The sequence below is a fragment of the Girardinichthys multiradiatus genome, chromosome 14 (assembly GCF_021462225.1).
Source record: "Girardinichthys multiradiatus isolate DD_20200921_A chromosome 14, DD_fGirMul_XY1, whole genome shotgun sequence".
NCBI lineage: Eukaryota > Metazoa > Chordata > Actinopteri > Cyprinodontiformes > Goodeidae > Girardinichthys > Girardinichthys multiradiatus.
The window spans coordinates 13,266,739-13,281,496 of record NC_061807.1 but is presented as its reverse complement, the minus strand read 5'-3'; the positions used below and the strand labels follow the sequence as shown (position 1 = coordinate 13,281,496).

At 37.6% G+C, this 14,758-nt stretch overlaps 2 protein-coding genes and 1 long non-coding RNA gene across 3 annotated transcripts in view; 1 reads left to right on the top strand and 2 right to left on the bottom strand.

Moving 5' to 3' along the window:
• LOC124881044 overlaps window positions 1-14,758 on the bottom strand; it is a 196,073-nt gene that overhangs the window by 59,246 nt on the left and 122,069 nt on the right. The window lies entirely within an intron of this gene.
• Window positions 2,989-7,238, bottom strand: LOC124880883. The gene is made up of 3 exons (XR_007041487.1): window positions 6,323-7,238; window positions 6,133-6,233; window positions 2,989-3,359 (listed from the first exon to the last, which is right to left on the bottom strand). It is a non-coding gene; the product is annotated as an uncharacterized LOC124880883 (long non-coding RNA).
• On the top strand, window positions 8,939-11,775 carry LOC124880875. Its single transcript, XM_047386283.1, has 3 exons — window positions 8,939-9,012; window positions 9,260-9,622; window positions 9,768-11,775. Exons 1-3 carry the CDS (start codon window positions 8,964-8,966, stop codon window positions 9,962-9,964), a joined length of 609 nt encoding a protein of 202 aa, XP_047242239.1. The 5' UTR covers window positions 8,939-8,963; the 3' UTR covers window positions 9,965-11,775.

Below are 14,758 nucleotides of genomic sequence, written 5' to 3'. Positions count from 1 at the left end.
AAACTATCTGTGTAATTTATAAAGTTGAAGCTTTGTTGTAAAAAAGTTTGGTCACATTGACCCCAACTACAACTCCAACCATCTTCCACATACAGAGGACTCTGGATTAAATCCATCTTCTTTATATTGATTGTAGAGATGATCAGAGAAATATTACTGAACTTCTGATGATTCATGAAGCTCTTCTTCTTCTTTCTCAGGACACAAAATGTTCAACTACATAAACAATACAGACTGGAGAACTGTTTATTGAAGATTAAATGTTATTATCTTTGGTATATTGACCTGTGCTACAGATGGATACACTAACAATCATTTAATTGCTGTCTGCATAACTGTTTCACAACAGAATTTACTAAAGTAAAAATATTGTTTATTGAATTAAATGAAATCCGAGCAGACGGATCACCAAACTACAGCAAACTTACTTGTTTAGTTTCCCGTCTTTTGAACCTGGACGTCCTGCTGCTCTCTGTAACACAGCAACACTTCACCAACATGACAGAAAGTTGTTGTTTTGGTGCCAGACTTTTTGTTCTCTTTTACCTACTATTGACCACATCCACTAAAGTATTATATTCTTTCACAGGTACACTACCGCTATGAGGTAAACATCTGTAACTTTTACAGTGATGGTCTTACTTCCTTGTTCTCAGTTCAACATGAAACAAACTCAGCAGCTCTCATCCTTTCACTGTAAAACATTACAGCCCCATTATTTATGTAAACTAGCTTCCACTTTTTAACTCAAAGAAATCAGGCAGGTTTTAGATTTTGAACTTAAATGTGTGAGTTTTTAAAAGATGAACTTAAAGTAGTAAGTTGTGATAACTATTTCATAATTTTGTCAAATCTCCAAGAGTTGCAGAAAAAACGGTTTATCCTCTGTGAACTTATAGCTCCTCCCAGAGAACTGGTTCTGTATCAGGTCCATGAAGGTGTTAAGGTACCAGAGTCTCAGGATCAACAGTTTTCAGGACGAGTCCAGAATGACAAAGACGTCCTCAGAGAAGGACGAATCAGACTCCATGTGTCCAGACTGAGGACTGAAGACTCTGGTCTGTATCTGTGTGACGTGAAAACTGATGAAGGTTCTGGTTCTGGAAGATGTTGACTCAACGTCTCTGGTGAGTTTCTGCTACAAATGGTAAGATTCCACTGAACAGAACTTTTTTCCTTTCTAAAAAACATCTGATAAATAGCAACAGATTTTTGTTTTTCTCAGACATTATTTAAGATTCTGTGGACCCGACCAGAACCATACAGTTATTGTGTGTAAAGCTGTAACAGCTGAGAGATGTTTACTGTGATCAAATCATTTCAGCTGCTTCATTTTCTGTGTTTATGGTGTTAAAATGTTGTAAATAAACCAGTTTAATAGAAAGATGTTGTCAGGACTCTAATTACATGTTTAATGTAAAATAAAAGTCATTATTTTCATGACCTTTATTTTATCAGCATCATTCAGCTTCATAGAGCTGCAGCGTCTGATTAGAGTCACATGATTAACATTTAGCTCCAGATTAACTGGTTCAGATCAGCTGGTTAAACTGGTGCTTTGATCAGGAAGCTCTGATGAAACCAGTTCATCTGAGTCTGAATGTTGATGTCAACAGTTTGTTAAAATGATTCATTTTCCTGCAATGTTCTTCATCTTATGGTAATAAATCTCCGTTTACATGAATCCAGATGTTGAAACTTTTTAGTTGAAGTATTTTGATCAGACAGAAGATGACAAGAAGCAGCAGAGTTCATCTGGAGCCTCGATAATAAACTTTATTATCCAGCTGTTAGAAAATGAATCAATGAAGCTGAGGAGACCAGACTTCAGGAGGAATAATGTTCATCAAAATGAGTCAAATTCATGAAGATCCAGACAGGAAGTAAAATAAAGATTCACTGAGCAGCAGATGAGCTCTCAGCTCTGTCTCTCAGCTGAAATGTCTCCTTTTGGCCACATGGTGGTGCTATAATCTCACTAACTGAAGTTGTCTCATTCCTCAGGGCCTTTGTCTTTATTGTTATAAGTTTACTTTAGAAGTATTTAGAAGTAAAGAGGCAACAAAAACTTTTCTTTACTTATGCTTATTTGTTCCAGACATAAATGATCAGTGAGCTCTTATGTAATTACTTGTAATACCTTTTCTTAAAGGCTGATATACATTTTGTGTTTTAACTAATTATTTAGTTGGTAAATATATTGATCATATCTGTTTGGTTCACCTGTATTTTTCAGTATTTTCATATTCAAAATCAAAATAAATTTTTTTTTAAATAAATGAACTTTGTGAAAATACAAAGTTTAGATTTCAGTTGCTAAATTTTCAAGACGTCAAATTCAACCAGCAAAATTCAGCATCAAAATACAACGTCTTAAATTCATGAAAACAGCTGAGATTCTAGATCAAGTCAAACCAATATCCAGCCTGTTTATTAGGTCTTAATGTAAAACAAACCGAAATTGTGTCAGCGTTGCTGGAGATGATAGCTGACTAACAGAAACAGCTGGACAGATGAGTTACCAGCTGTTCACTTTATAGAAAACAGTTTTACATGAAACCCTGATGAAAAGGCTGGATATTGGTTCAACTTGATCTATAATCTATTGCTTTTCCCTGGGATCTCAGCTGTTTCAAATTGAATTTCAGACTGCATATTTCAACACTGAATTCTGCCGGTTAAATTTGACTGCTTGTTAGAATTTCTATTAGAATTATTTTATTAGAATTTTTTTAAACATGAAATTTTGATTCTGAATATGAAAATAGTGAAACATTGCTATTGAAAATTTGAAGCAGTAAATTCAGGGTAAAAGCAATTCAGGTACACAATTTCAATGCATTAATATTCACTGGTAACAATTCTACTTCATTTTTAATTCAAAATCAGATGAAACAGATTTACGCCATAAATAGAGGGCTCTGTAGTATACAGATTCATTTTGAGAATTTTATTATTTATTTCAAATAATAAAAGCTCTGACAGCACAGAGACCATCATGTGACAGAAACCTCTCATGTGGAGGTATCAAACTTCAGTCCTCCAGGGCCGGTGTCCCTCAACTTTTAGATGTGTCCCAGGTCCAGCACACCTGAATCAAATGGCTGAAGTAACACCTCGGTGTGCAGTCAAGGTCTCTAAAATCCTGGTACTGACCTCATTTGATTCAGTGGTGTTGAAGCAGAGACAAACCTAAAAGTAAACATCAGCACTCAACGACTAATCTTGACACGGCTGGTTGAAGATATTGAGGTGGAAGCTCTCAGCCTTCATGTCTGTTCCTGTCCTGAATAAACCAGCCTGGTTGATAACACTGCTAGAAGTTCTTCTTCTCCCCCTCATATCTGCGTGAAACACACCTGAACAGACAGGCAGAGCACCACAGAGATGTATGTCATCCACACATTTTTGATGGCATAACAATGCCTGCTGGAACAATTTGTAACCTGTTAGGAAGAATAAAATCCAGTCCTGTTTTTCCAGATGATCTTCTTCTTAAACTTCAGAATACTTTCACCTCGGTAAATGCATTTTACAGAATCCATCAGTTTTACACATTTCTAAACACATTTTCAGCCAAAACAGTGGATTTTGCTCTGTGATGCACCTCTGAGCAATAATCTGAACCACACAAGGTCAAAGGTGAACATAATTAAAGCACAGATGTCAGAAATTAAACACAATGACTCAGAACTGGTCAAACTTGAGTCTAATGATGTGACAAATAACCCAGTTAAAGGTTAAACTGGTTAGTAGGAGATTCCCATTAACAACAGACAGAAACCATCAAAGCTGTAGGAGATTATTGTTTTCTGCTGAATCTAGATGAAAAGTCATCAGATCTCCAACCAACACTAAATCCTTAGAAACATCAGGTCCAAATGAAGAAAGTTCAGTGAGAGCTGCTGACTGGAACAGAAATTCAGACAGAGTGAGACCTCTGTGTCCTGAGTGAGTGGAGGGATGTATTGATCACTTTATGTTTCATTAGAAACTGCAGACATCAGAGAAGCCTGGAATAGAGATGTTTTCTTCTCCCACAGTTACTGAAGTTCACTTGATGCAGAACCTTTCATTTGTCCACATTAATGTTTGCTGATCTCAGAGCAGGAAGATCACCAGAACCTTTATTGTTCTGACCTCCATGTTTTTCTAACAGAGAAGTATTTTCTGTAATATTTGAGGGATTTATTTTATTTAAACAATGTTTGATAATAAAGTAGGGAATCAATTCTCTAAAATGTCTCATTAATCAAAGAATATGTGGTGTTTTGAGCTTGTGCTGATTGTGTTTAAGAAGGTCTCTGGTTGAAGATTTGTGTCGGAGCAATTCTAAAAAACTGTAATCTGAGCTTTAAATGAGGGAGAAAAGGAGCAACGATGTTCAGTTCAGAGCGTCTCATTGTAGAAACATCTCTGAGACATCAGGAGCTGCTGTTTTCTCTCCATTGTTCTTCTCTCTGGGATCTCAGCACCAAGGATTGCTGGATATATTATGTAGGACAGAGTATTACTGTGTTATAAAGGATCTCTGTCACCACCTGATCAGGCAGCCTGGACAGAAAAGGGTTAAACACAAACATATTTATTTAACCAATAATGAAAACAAAAGCTGAACTAACTGAAGAAGAACCAGGAATCAGGATGAAGATGATCTTGTGTGGATGTGGGAACAGTTTGATGAAGCTCAGGTTGTTCTGCAGAACCTGAACTAAAGCAGGAAAGACATTTGCAGAGGAGAGGTTCAGTTTTTAGATGCTGCAGACATCAGAACCAGGAGTCCTTGTCAGTCAGTGTCTGGTTCTGGATGCTGCAGCTAAGATCTAGAAAACTATATAGTTCATTTTCATATATATATATATATATATATATATATATATATATATATATATATATATATATATATTACACATGTTTTGATCAATATATTAACCGAGTTAATCTACATTCCCGTGTTTATCCACCAGGCTATTATTCTCACTCCAGGAGAAGAATCCCTCTCCAAGAATGTTTTGTCATGTTCTTCAGCAGATTGTCTCAAAAACTGCTATAAAACCAGTTTGCATCATTGTTTCTGGTTCTGATCAGTGATGGTTTGGGCTGCCATGATATGGCAGCCCAAACCATCACTGATCCACCAATTCATCTTGAGAATGACATATACAAGTCCTGCACAGTGGTCAGAGGGATTTTAAGCCATTCTTCTTGCAGGATAGTAGCCAGGTCACTACGTGATACTGGTGGAGGAAAACGTTTCCTGACTCGCTCCTCCAAAACACCCCAAAGTGGCTCAATAATATTTAGATATGGTGACTGTGCAGGCCATGGGAGATGTTCAACTTCACTTTCATGTTCATCAAACCAATCTTTCACCAGTCTTGCTGTGTGTATTGGTGCATTGTCATCCTGATACACGGCACCGCCTTCAGGATACAATGTTTGAACCATTGGATGCACATGGTCCTCAAAAATGGTTCGGTAGTCCTTGGCAGTGATGCGCCCATCTAGCACAAGTATTGGGCCAAGGGAATGCCATGATATAGCAGCCCAAACCATCACTGATCCACCCCCATGCTTCACTCTGGGCATGCAACAGTCTGGGTGGTACGCTTCTTTGGGGCTTCTCCACACCGTAACTCTCCCAGATGTGGGGAAAACAGTAAAGGTGGACTCATCAGAGAACAATACATGTTTCACATTGTCCACAGCCCAAGATTTGCGCTCCTTGCACCATTGAAACCGATGTTTGGCATTGGCATGACTGACCATAGGTTTGGCTATAGCAGCCTGGCCGTGTATATTGACCCTGTGGAGCTCCCGACGGACAGTTCTGGTGGAAACAGGAGAGTTGAGGTGCACATTTAATTCTGTTGGATGTGGTTCGTCCTTCTTGGTGGTATGCTGACATTACCCTGGATACCGTGGCTCTTGATACATCACAAAGACTTGCTGTCTTGGTCACAGATGCGCCAGCAAGACGTGCACCAACAATTTGTCCTCTTTTGAACTCTGGTATGTCACCCATAATGTTGTGTGCAGGTTCTAAAAATGTATTCTAGAACCTAGAAGGTCAGGTTGTTGTTCTAGATTCAATAAAATCATCTCTATAAATACTATAATTCAGATGTTTACCATTGTAACAGGTTCCAGTGTGTTAACAACACCAATCATTATCAAGCTGTTAAAGGTTTTCATAGAGTTCCTCCACATCCTAAACAGTTGAAGATTAAAACCTGAGAAACAATAAAATAAAACAGACTTTCAGGCGTTTGTTAAACTGTTATAAAGGCTGAAGTTCACACTATAAACAATCAGAGCTCACCTGTATTTGAACAGGATGAAGAAGTCCTCGCTGATAGGACAGCAGCTACAGGAGGGAGGAGCTACAGGAGGGTGGAGCTACAGGAGGGCGGGGCTAACCTCAGATTTAAAAATCAACAACCGCGATCCTGTCATCGTGGTTCATTCAAAGACTTCTGGGCTGAGAAGATGGATGAAGTCACAGATTATCTGGGTATGTCTGATTTATTTATTCTCTGTCAGTTTTTATCTGTGAGAAGCTTTTAGAACCCAACCAGAACTCAGTAGAACCTCTGCAGACTAACAGATCGGTTTCTACAGCAGGAAGTCATCACAGCACTGATAGAAACATGTTACCTCTCTGTGTTTCTAAATGCAGCTTCTAGGTCAGTATATTAGTGAGAACATCCTGATTTTAGATCTTCTACAACTGGTTTTCTTTTCTTCCTCAAACTGATCAGCGGACTCAGATGGATGAAGGTTTCTGATGAAGATGATCAGACTTATTTCTACTGAGGTTTCCTGGTTAGTTTCAGTATCTGGATGTTTTTGATCAGAGATGATGGACTGTGGAGAAAAATGTTCCCATCATTCATAGCAACAACTTTGCTACCAGGAGAAAGAAGAACAATGAAAAGTACGTTATGAGTAATGGACCGGAACCGACTGTTGAAAACTTCTCCACAGCGATGTGGGCAGGAACGGAAGCAGGTGATTGGTTGGTTTGGTTTAAAGGGCGGGACCTGTTGCTCCGCCCCCTCTGTCCACGAGGTAGTTTGTAGGTAAATAAAGTTTTAACTACTGAAGTGAACCAGGCAGATGTACTTAATGTTAACATTTCATTTCCAGTTAACACATTAAAAAATGTGTTTGTTGGTTTAAATTGATTTATTCTAGTAAACATGACGTCATAAACTATGATTAACTAATCTTTTCATTATCTTTTATATGATTATACAGCTCTATTATCTATCTATATATCTATCTATCTATCTATATATCTATATATCTATCTATCTATCTATCTATATATCTATCTATATATCTATCTATATATATATATCTATCTATCTATCTATATCTATCTATCTATCTCTATCTATCTATCTATATATCTATCTATCTATATATCTATCTATCTATATCTATCTATCTATCTATATCTATCTATCTATATCTATCTATCTATATCTATCTATCTATCTATATCTATCTATCTATATATCTATCTATCTATCTATCTATCTCTATCTATCTATATATCTATCTATATATCTATCTATCTATATCTATCTATCTATATCTATATATCTATCTATCTATCTATCTATCTATCTATCTATCTATCTATCTATCTATATATCTATCTATCTATCTATCTATCACCAAGTTAAACACATAGAAGCTCATTTAACAACCAGACATGATGTTTTCTGGCATTCAGTGACACATAGAAACCACCATCTAACACAGACTGAAGCTCTTAGTGAAGCTTTTAAACAGCAAAGGGTTTATGTTCTGTTATTGAGGCTGTTTGCTGAACAATGATGATGATTTGGATCCATTTCATTCAGGTTTTATTTCCTAACAAAGTTGTTAAACCATGTTGTCTCTGTTTGCTGTATGTGCAGAGAAGTGGCTGAACAGCTGAACTTCATAACAATTATCTCTGTTGAGTTTTATTCAAACTAACTAATATCTCTCTTGGTTTTTATCTGCAGTTGATCAAACTTTTGAAAACATTGTTCTGTTTCTTGTATGTAAAGAAGAATAAATGAACATTTTAAGGTTTCTAACATGTAGTGACCTAATCTATGCTGTAATAATGTTAATAGAAGTACTGAACACAATACTTCTGTAGTACCTGCTGAATATTTGAATTGATCTGAACTATTTTCCCTCTGATCATGACAGAGATTCAGATTTAATTAAATTATCATTGATCCTCAATGTCAACTCAGAAACTCCATGTTCAACCTAAAATAATAGATACAACTCATGTGTTTAATAGTATTTTATTTTATATAAAGAAAAAACTTTAATAAGCTGAGAAATATTTAACTTTTTTCTGATTAATTCAAATGAAGAGTTAAATCTGAAATTAATGTTCTTAATTAATGAACTTTGTGCAGTTTTATTTTCACAACACAGTGCATTATGGGAATGTTTGGCTGTAATTAGTTAATAAAGTCTTCAGTAACAGTGAAAGAATAAAACTCCTGCAGTGGTTAATATTTTGAATAATGATGATGTTCTCATCTCATAAATCCTGACAGAAAGATTTAACCTCCATAAAAATAAAGAAGTTAAAAACTTTCTGCTCTGACATCAGATTAAGTTGAACTTGGAGTCAGATTTAAATGTTTGAAACCTGCTGCTGTATTTATTTATGGCCACAAGGTGGCAGTGGTGATCTTTTTGAAGGTTCTTCAACCCTTTTCTGATCAGAATAATTAGAATAATTTTTATTTTTTACATATTTTATCATCACAGGTTTAAACGGAGATTTTAATCAGTTTCACAGAAACTGAAGATATAAAGTTCAGGAGTTTCTATCTGATGAAACTAAAAGTCAGACTGTAGATGTTCCTTGTTGTCTCCTAGAGATGTTGGAGCTGATGTGTTGCTGACTCTTCTCCTCTGTCTCCTCTCACAGGAAGAAGATGATCTGCAGGATCCTGCTACTCATCATCCTCAACTCATGTCTCTGTGGTCAGTTTCCATCTTCTCTTTGTTCAGTCTAAATCCATCAATAATCAGTGAAAAGTCTGTCAGTGAAGGTAACACTTCAATCCTCCAGCTGCATTTGATCAAGCAGTTTTACTTGAAGAGAATCAAGCAGAGCTCTGACAGCACAGAGACCATCATGTGACAGAAACCTCTAGAGATGTAGTTTAAAGACTCCCATGTTCCAGTTCTCAGTGTGTCTGCTCCTCTCTTTCCCTCTCTGTCTCCTCAGCAGCAACATTTGTAGTGAATGTGACACAGAGCTGCTATCAGGCAGAGGAGAACCACAACATCACTCTGGAGTGGACCTTCACCACCAGACCTCATGGATCCTGGAGACAACTTTTTATCCTCTGTGAAGTTATAGCTCCTCCCAGAGGACTGGTTCTGTATCAGGTCCATGATGGTGTTGAGGTTCCGGAGTCTCAGGATGAACAGTTTTCAGGACGAGTCCAGAGTGACAAAGACGTCCTCAGAGAAGGACGAATCAGACTCCATGTGTCCAGACTGAGGACTGAAGACTCTGGTCTGTATCTGTGTGACGTGAAAACTGATGAAGGCTTCAACTCTGGAAAATGTTGTCTCAACGTTTCTGGTGAGAAGAAATAATATAAATGTGTTCTGGTTTGACTGGACTGCTGAGAACTGTATAGATGAAAAATAATATTACTATAAGGTTAAAAACCTTTATCTAGGATTTGAACAAGATCAAATATTAATAAATATTTTCAATTTTCCAGGAGTTGCTGATCAGCTTCAACTTCAGAGACCAACTTTGACTCCAGAACCAGAGAAATGGATAATGATCATCTGGATTACATCAGCAGCAGTTTTGGTTTTATTCATTATTATATTCTCAGTTTTAATATTTATTTGTAAGAGAAATCAAGCTTCATTCGTCTACAGAGACGTTCTGTGTCTCAAAGAAACAATATGAACTCTGAAAGGATTTTCAAAGAAAATTCTTGAAGTTCTGTTTTAAAGAACTGAAAAACTTTAAAATCTGTTTTCAATACAAGAAGATATTATTTTAAATGCATATTACCTTGTATACGGTGTATCACAAAAGTGAGTACACCCCTCATATTCCAGCAGATATTTAAGTATGTTTTCATGGGACAACATTGACAAAATGACACGTTGACACAATGAATATTAGTCTGTGTGCAGCTTATATAACAGTGTAAATTTATTCTTCTCTCAAAATAACTCAAGATACAGCCACTAATGTCTGAACCACCGGCAACAAAAGTGAGTACACCCCTAAGAGACTACGTCCAAACTGAGCACTCTTGTCATTTTCCCTCCAAAATGTCATGTGACTCGTTAGTGTTACTAGGTCTCAGGTGTGCATAGGGAGCAGGTGTGTTTAATTTGTAGTACAGCTCTCGCCCTCTCATACTGGTCACTGAAAGTTCCAACATGGCACCTCATGGCAAAGAACTCTGAGGATCTTAAAAGACAAATTGTTGCGCTACATGAAGATGGCCAAGGTTACAAGAGGATTGTCAACACCCTGAAACTGAGCTGCAGCACCGTGGCCAAGATCATCCAGCGTTTAAAAGAAAGGTCCACTCAGAACAGACCTCGCGTTGGTCGTCCAAAGCAGCTGAATGCACGTGCTCAGCGTCACATCCTAATGCTGTCTGAAAGATAGGCGCAGGAATGCTGTCAGCATTGCTGCAGAGATGAAGAGGTGGAGGGTCAGCTTGTCATTAAATTGGTCTGCATGGCCGTCATCCCAGAAGAAAGCCTCTTCTGAAGTCTGTCCACAAGAAAGCCCACAAACAGTTTGCTGAAGACATGTCAACAAAGGACATGGATTACTGGAACCATGTCCTATGGTCTGATGAGACCAAGATTAATTTGTCTGGTTCAGATGGTCTCAAGCATGTGTGGCGGGAATCAGGTGAGGAGTACAAAGATAAGTGTGTGATGCCTACAGTCAAGCATGGTGGTGGGAACGCCATGGTCTGGGACTGCATGCGTTCAGCAGGTGTTGGGGAGTTACATTTCATTCAGGGACACATGAACCCCAATATGTACGGTGAAATACTGAAGCAGAGCATGATCCCCTCCCTCTGGAAACTGGGTCGCATTGCAGTGTTCCAGCATGATAATGACCCCAAACACACCTCTAAGACGACCACTGATTTATTGAAGAGGCTGAGGGTAAAGGTGATGGACTGGCCAAGCATCTCTCCAGACCTAAACCCAAAAGAACATCTTTGCGGGATCCTCAAGCGTAAGGTGGAGGAGCGCCAAGTCTCGAATATCCGCCAGGTCCGTGATGTCGTCATGGAGGAGTGGAAAAGCATTCCAGTGGCAACCTGTGAAGCTCTGGTAAACTCCATGCCCAGGAGAGTTAAGGCAGTTCTGGTAAATAATGGTGGCCACACAAAATATTGACACTTCAGGAACTTTCACTAAGGGGTGTACTCACTTTTGTTGCTGGTGGTTCAGACATTCATGGCTGTATCTTGAGTTATTTTGAGAGAAGAATAAATTTACACTGTTATATAAGCTGCACACAGACTAATATTCCTTGTGTCAACGTATCATTTTGTCAATGTTGTCCCATGAAAACATACTTAAATATCTGCTGGAATGTGAGGGGTGTACTCACTTTTGTGATACACTGTATTTACTACTGTTGACTTTATCATTAATAATCTGCTGTGATTTCATTGTAAATAACTCTAGTGTCTAATCAGATGTTTCATATTTAATTAAAGTCGTTTTAAAGTTTGTTGTTTCTGTGAAGATTTCCTCCTAAACTCCCATCAGCTCCTGTGTTTCATCCTGTTGCTTCATTAAAACTTCATCCAGCAGCTTCATCTTAGTGAGGATCTGAACTCCCTGAACATCCAGATGTTCACAGACTCACAAACTCTCCTGTTAGGAACACGACTTTATTAGAAATCATTTTAATCAAGCTGGAAAACCTCCAAGACATCTGTTTTACACACTTCACTGAATCAAACACTGAGCAGAGTTAAATTAGGAATATTAATGTTTTATTACTGATGTACATAGTTGTAAAATTATTCATATATTTATTCAGAAGAACATATTGTAAATAAAATGACCTTCTTGGATTTTTTGTCTTTTTTGATGAAGGAACTGATGTTCAGACCTGAATTGATTCAAAGACAATAAAATCTATTTTAACATCAGATCATTTTGTCAACTTTAATATAAACAGACAAGCCAGTTATTAGATGCTGATATTTTAATGAAAGTTCAAAAAGTTAACAGGAAGACAAGAACATCACACTTTATACAGAGATGTTACTATTTAAACAGTCTGACTTCATCAAAAACAGAAGCTCTGTTTTTACCTTTATAAATTTAACAAGTTAGTTTAAATTCAGACCTTCAGCAACATGAACATCACTGATCAACAATGTAAACAGGACGGCTGTAATTCAGCTTTCTAGAATCCTGGTTCTTCATCTTGGTGAGATGTTCTGGTCCCAGATGTTTTGATCCCAGATGTACCGGACCAGAGCTGCTGCAACAACAGAAGGTCAGGATTCATCAGAGCTTCAATGTGTCGGCCAATACTAACACGCAGTAGATATTGTACAGTATTTGATGTCCAGAATAAAAATTTTAGGTCTGATTAACAGCTCTGTCCGACCCACAGAACTGTTTGACTTTAAGAGAAGCTGAGAGGACCAAAGATAAGTCTGCAGAATCTGGAGGTTAAATGTTCTGATGAACCCAGTTTAAAATGAGAGGCTTTTATTTGGGAGTTTAAAACTAAAGGAAGATCCAGATGGTTTCAGTAGTGGTTCTGTAAATGGAAACAGAAATGGAAACTATATCAAGTGATTGTGACAGTCTGCTGCTACAACATCTAGCCCTTCTAGATCTAAGCTGCAGCATCCAGAACCAGACACTGACTGACAGGGACTTCTGGTTCTGATGTCTGCAGCATCTAAAAACTGAACCTCTCCTCTACAGACATCTTTCCTCCTTTAGTTCAGGTTCTGCAGAACAACAGAAGCTTCATCAAACTGTTCCCACATCCACACAAGATCATCTTCATCCTGATTCACTGATCACCACATCCCTGTCTAGTTTTCCTCCATCCTGTTCACTTAACAAGGTGATTAGTTCCTTCAGAACTAACATCCTCCAGGAGCTTCAGTAGGTGAGATGTTGTGTTTCATCAGAGGAACCAATCAGAGCTTGAAAGATCTCAGTGAACAGACTCCAAGACTCTCTTCAGCTTCTGGCTTCAACAGGCAGCTGTTATTCCTCCACTGGTCCACCTCTGGGTGAATTAAAAGATCAGGTCTGAAAGGAGTCCAGATGTTCTGCAAAGACCTTCAGACTGTCTCCATCTGAGCAGACTTCATCTGATGTGTTTCCTCCTGCAGCTTCATGGAAACTTTCCTCCAGCAGCTTCATCTGATTGAGGATCTCCAACATGATCTTTGGTTCTTCTGTTCATGTTTATCAGAGATCTGCAGTCACTTCCTCTCAGCTCTGTCTGCTTTAATGGTCCAGGTAACATCTAATGATCTTTGTTGATCTCCATGAAAAAATCCACTGCTGCTTGTTCTCCATTTAAGAGGTTCTGATGTGGTTCTGAAGGGAAAGAGAGAGGAGGTGGTCCAGTTCAGCATGCTTCAATGAGGTCCTGTTCAAACTAAATAAAATAAAGTTAATTATTTCATAATGTAAAGAAATGTTCATACCCAGTTTATCTGCAGACTGGTTTCCAGTTTGTCGTCTTGGTAAATACGGCGTTTAGAACCAACCAGAACAAAATGGAGGATGATGGAAGTTGGCAGAAAGAGACGAAAAAGATGCCTGAAGTCTCAGTTTTATTTTTAAAAACTGTTTTGTTCTGCCAGGCTTTTATGTCATGATTTTATGTTGCTTTTATGTAGATCTTTATATGATTTCCTTGTATAATTCTTTGTGACTTTGTGTCTGTGAAAGACGCTTTATAACTAAACTTTACTTTCTCACTAAAGCTGCAAACACAAACTAAAACTTACCATTTCAGGTGTTCAGTGATGAAGGTCAGAGAAGAAAAACGTATTATTAACTACTTCCTGCTTCAGGGAGAAGCTGACGAATCCCATCACAGGTTAATGACCTGAGTGAAGTTGCTTAGTTCAGAATGTTTAGGTGTTGAACTATGAATTTGATTAAATACATTTTACCATGAATGAAATACATGTAGAACTACATCTTGTTTAGGATGAACTGGTACGACACTTCTGCTTCAAAAAGAAGTTATAAACATGTGTTAGCTATCTAATCTGTATTTTCAAGCTAGATTTCATGATCATAAGCAGTCATCAAGACTTTAACTCACCACCAGTGAATCAAAGTAAGTTTATGTCCACTTAAGGACACTTTATTACAGTTATAGCTGATTGATTGCATTACTATTTCATGACAAAAACATTTTAAAGAAAATTGCTAATTTCATTTGTCTATTTTTCTAAACAGAGGCCAAAGAAATCAGTGGTGGACAACAAAGCTGTATTTGTAGTCCTCTGTGCTTCAAAAGAAGCAGCCATTAAAAATAGCAACATTGCAGCTCCAAGTGACGACCTATGGAGAGATCTCTGCTAAAAACCTGGTGAAGTTCTGACTATTTATCTGGTGAAATAAAAATAATTATTTCAATGTAGTGACTGTCAGTGACAGGGCTGGTTGACCTTTGGTGACCTTTAGAAACTTTTGATATCTTTAAAATTAAAGC

Excerpts from the sequence above, each read along its gene's own strand:
- LOC124880875 (XM_047386283.1), top strand. The coding sequence starts at position 8,964 with ATGATCTGCAGGATCCTGCTACTCATCATCCTCAACTCATGTCTCTGT. Across the intron at positions 9,013-9,259 it reads CCTCAACTCATGTCTCTGTG|CAGCAACATTTGTAGTGAAT; the intron begins GTCAGTTTCCAT and ends CTGTCTCCTCAG. Across the intron at positions 9,623-9,767 it reads ATGTTGTCTCAACGTTTCTG|GAGTTGCTGATCAGCTTCAA; the intron begins GTGAGAAGAAAT and ends TCAATTTTCCAG.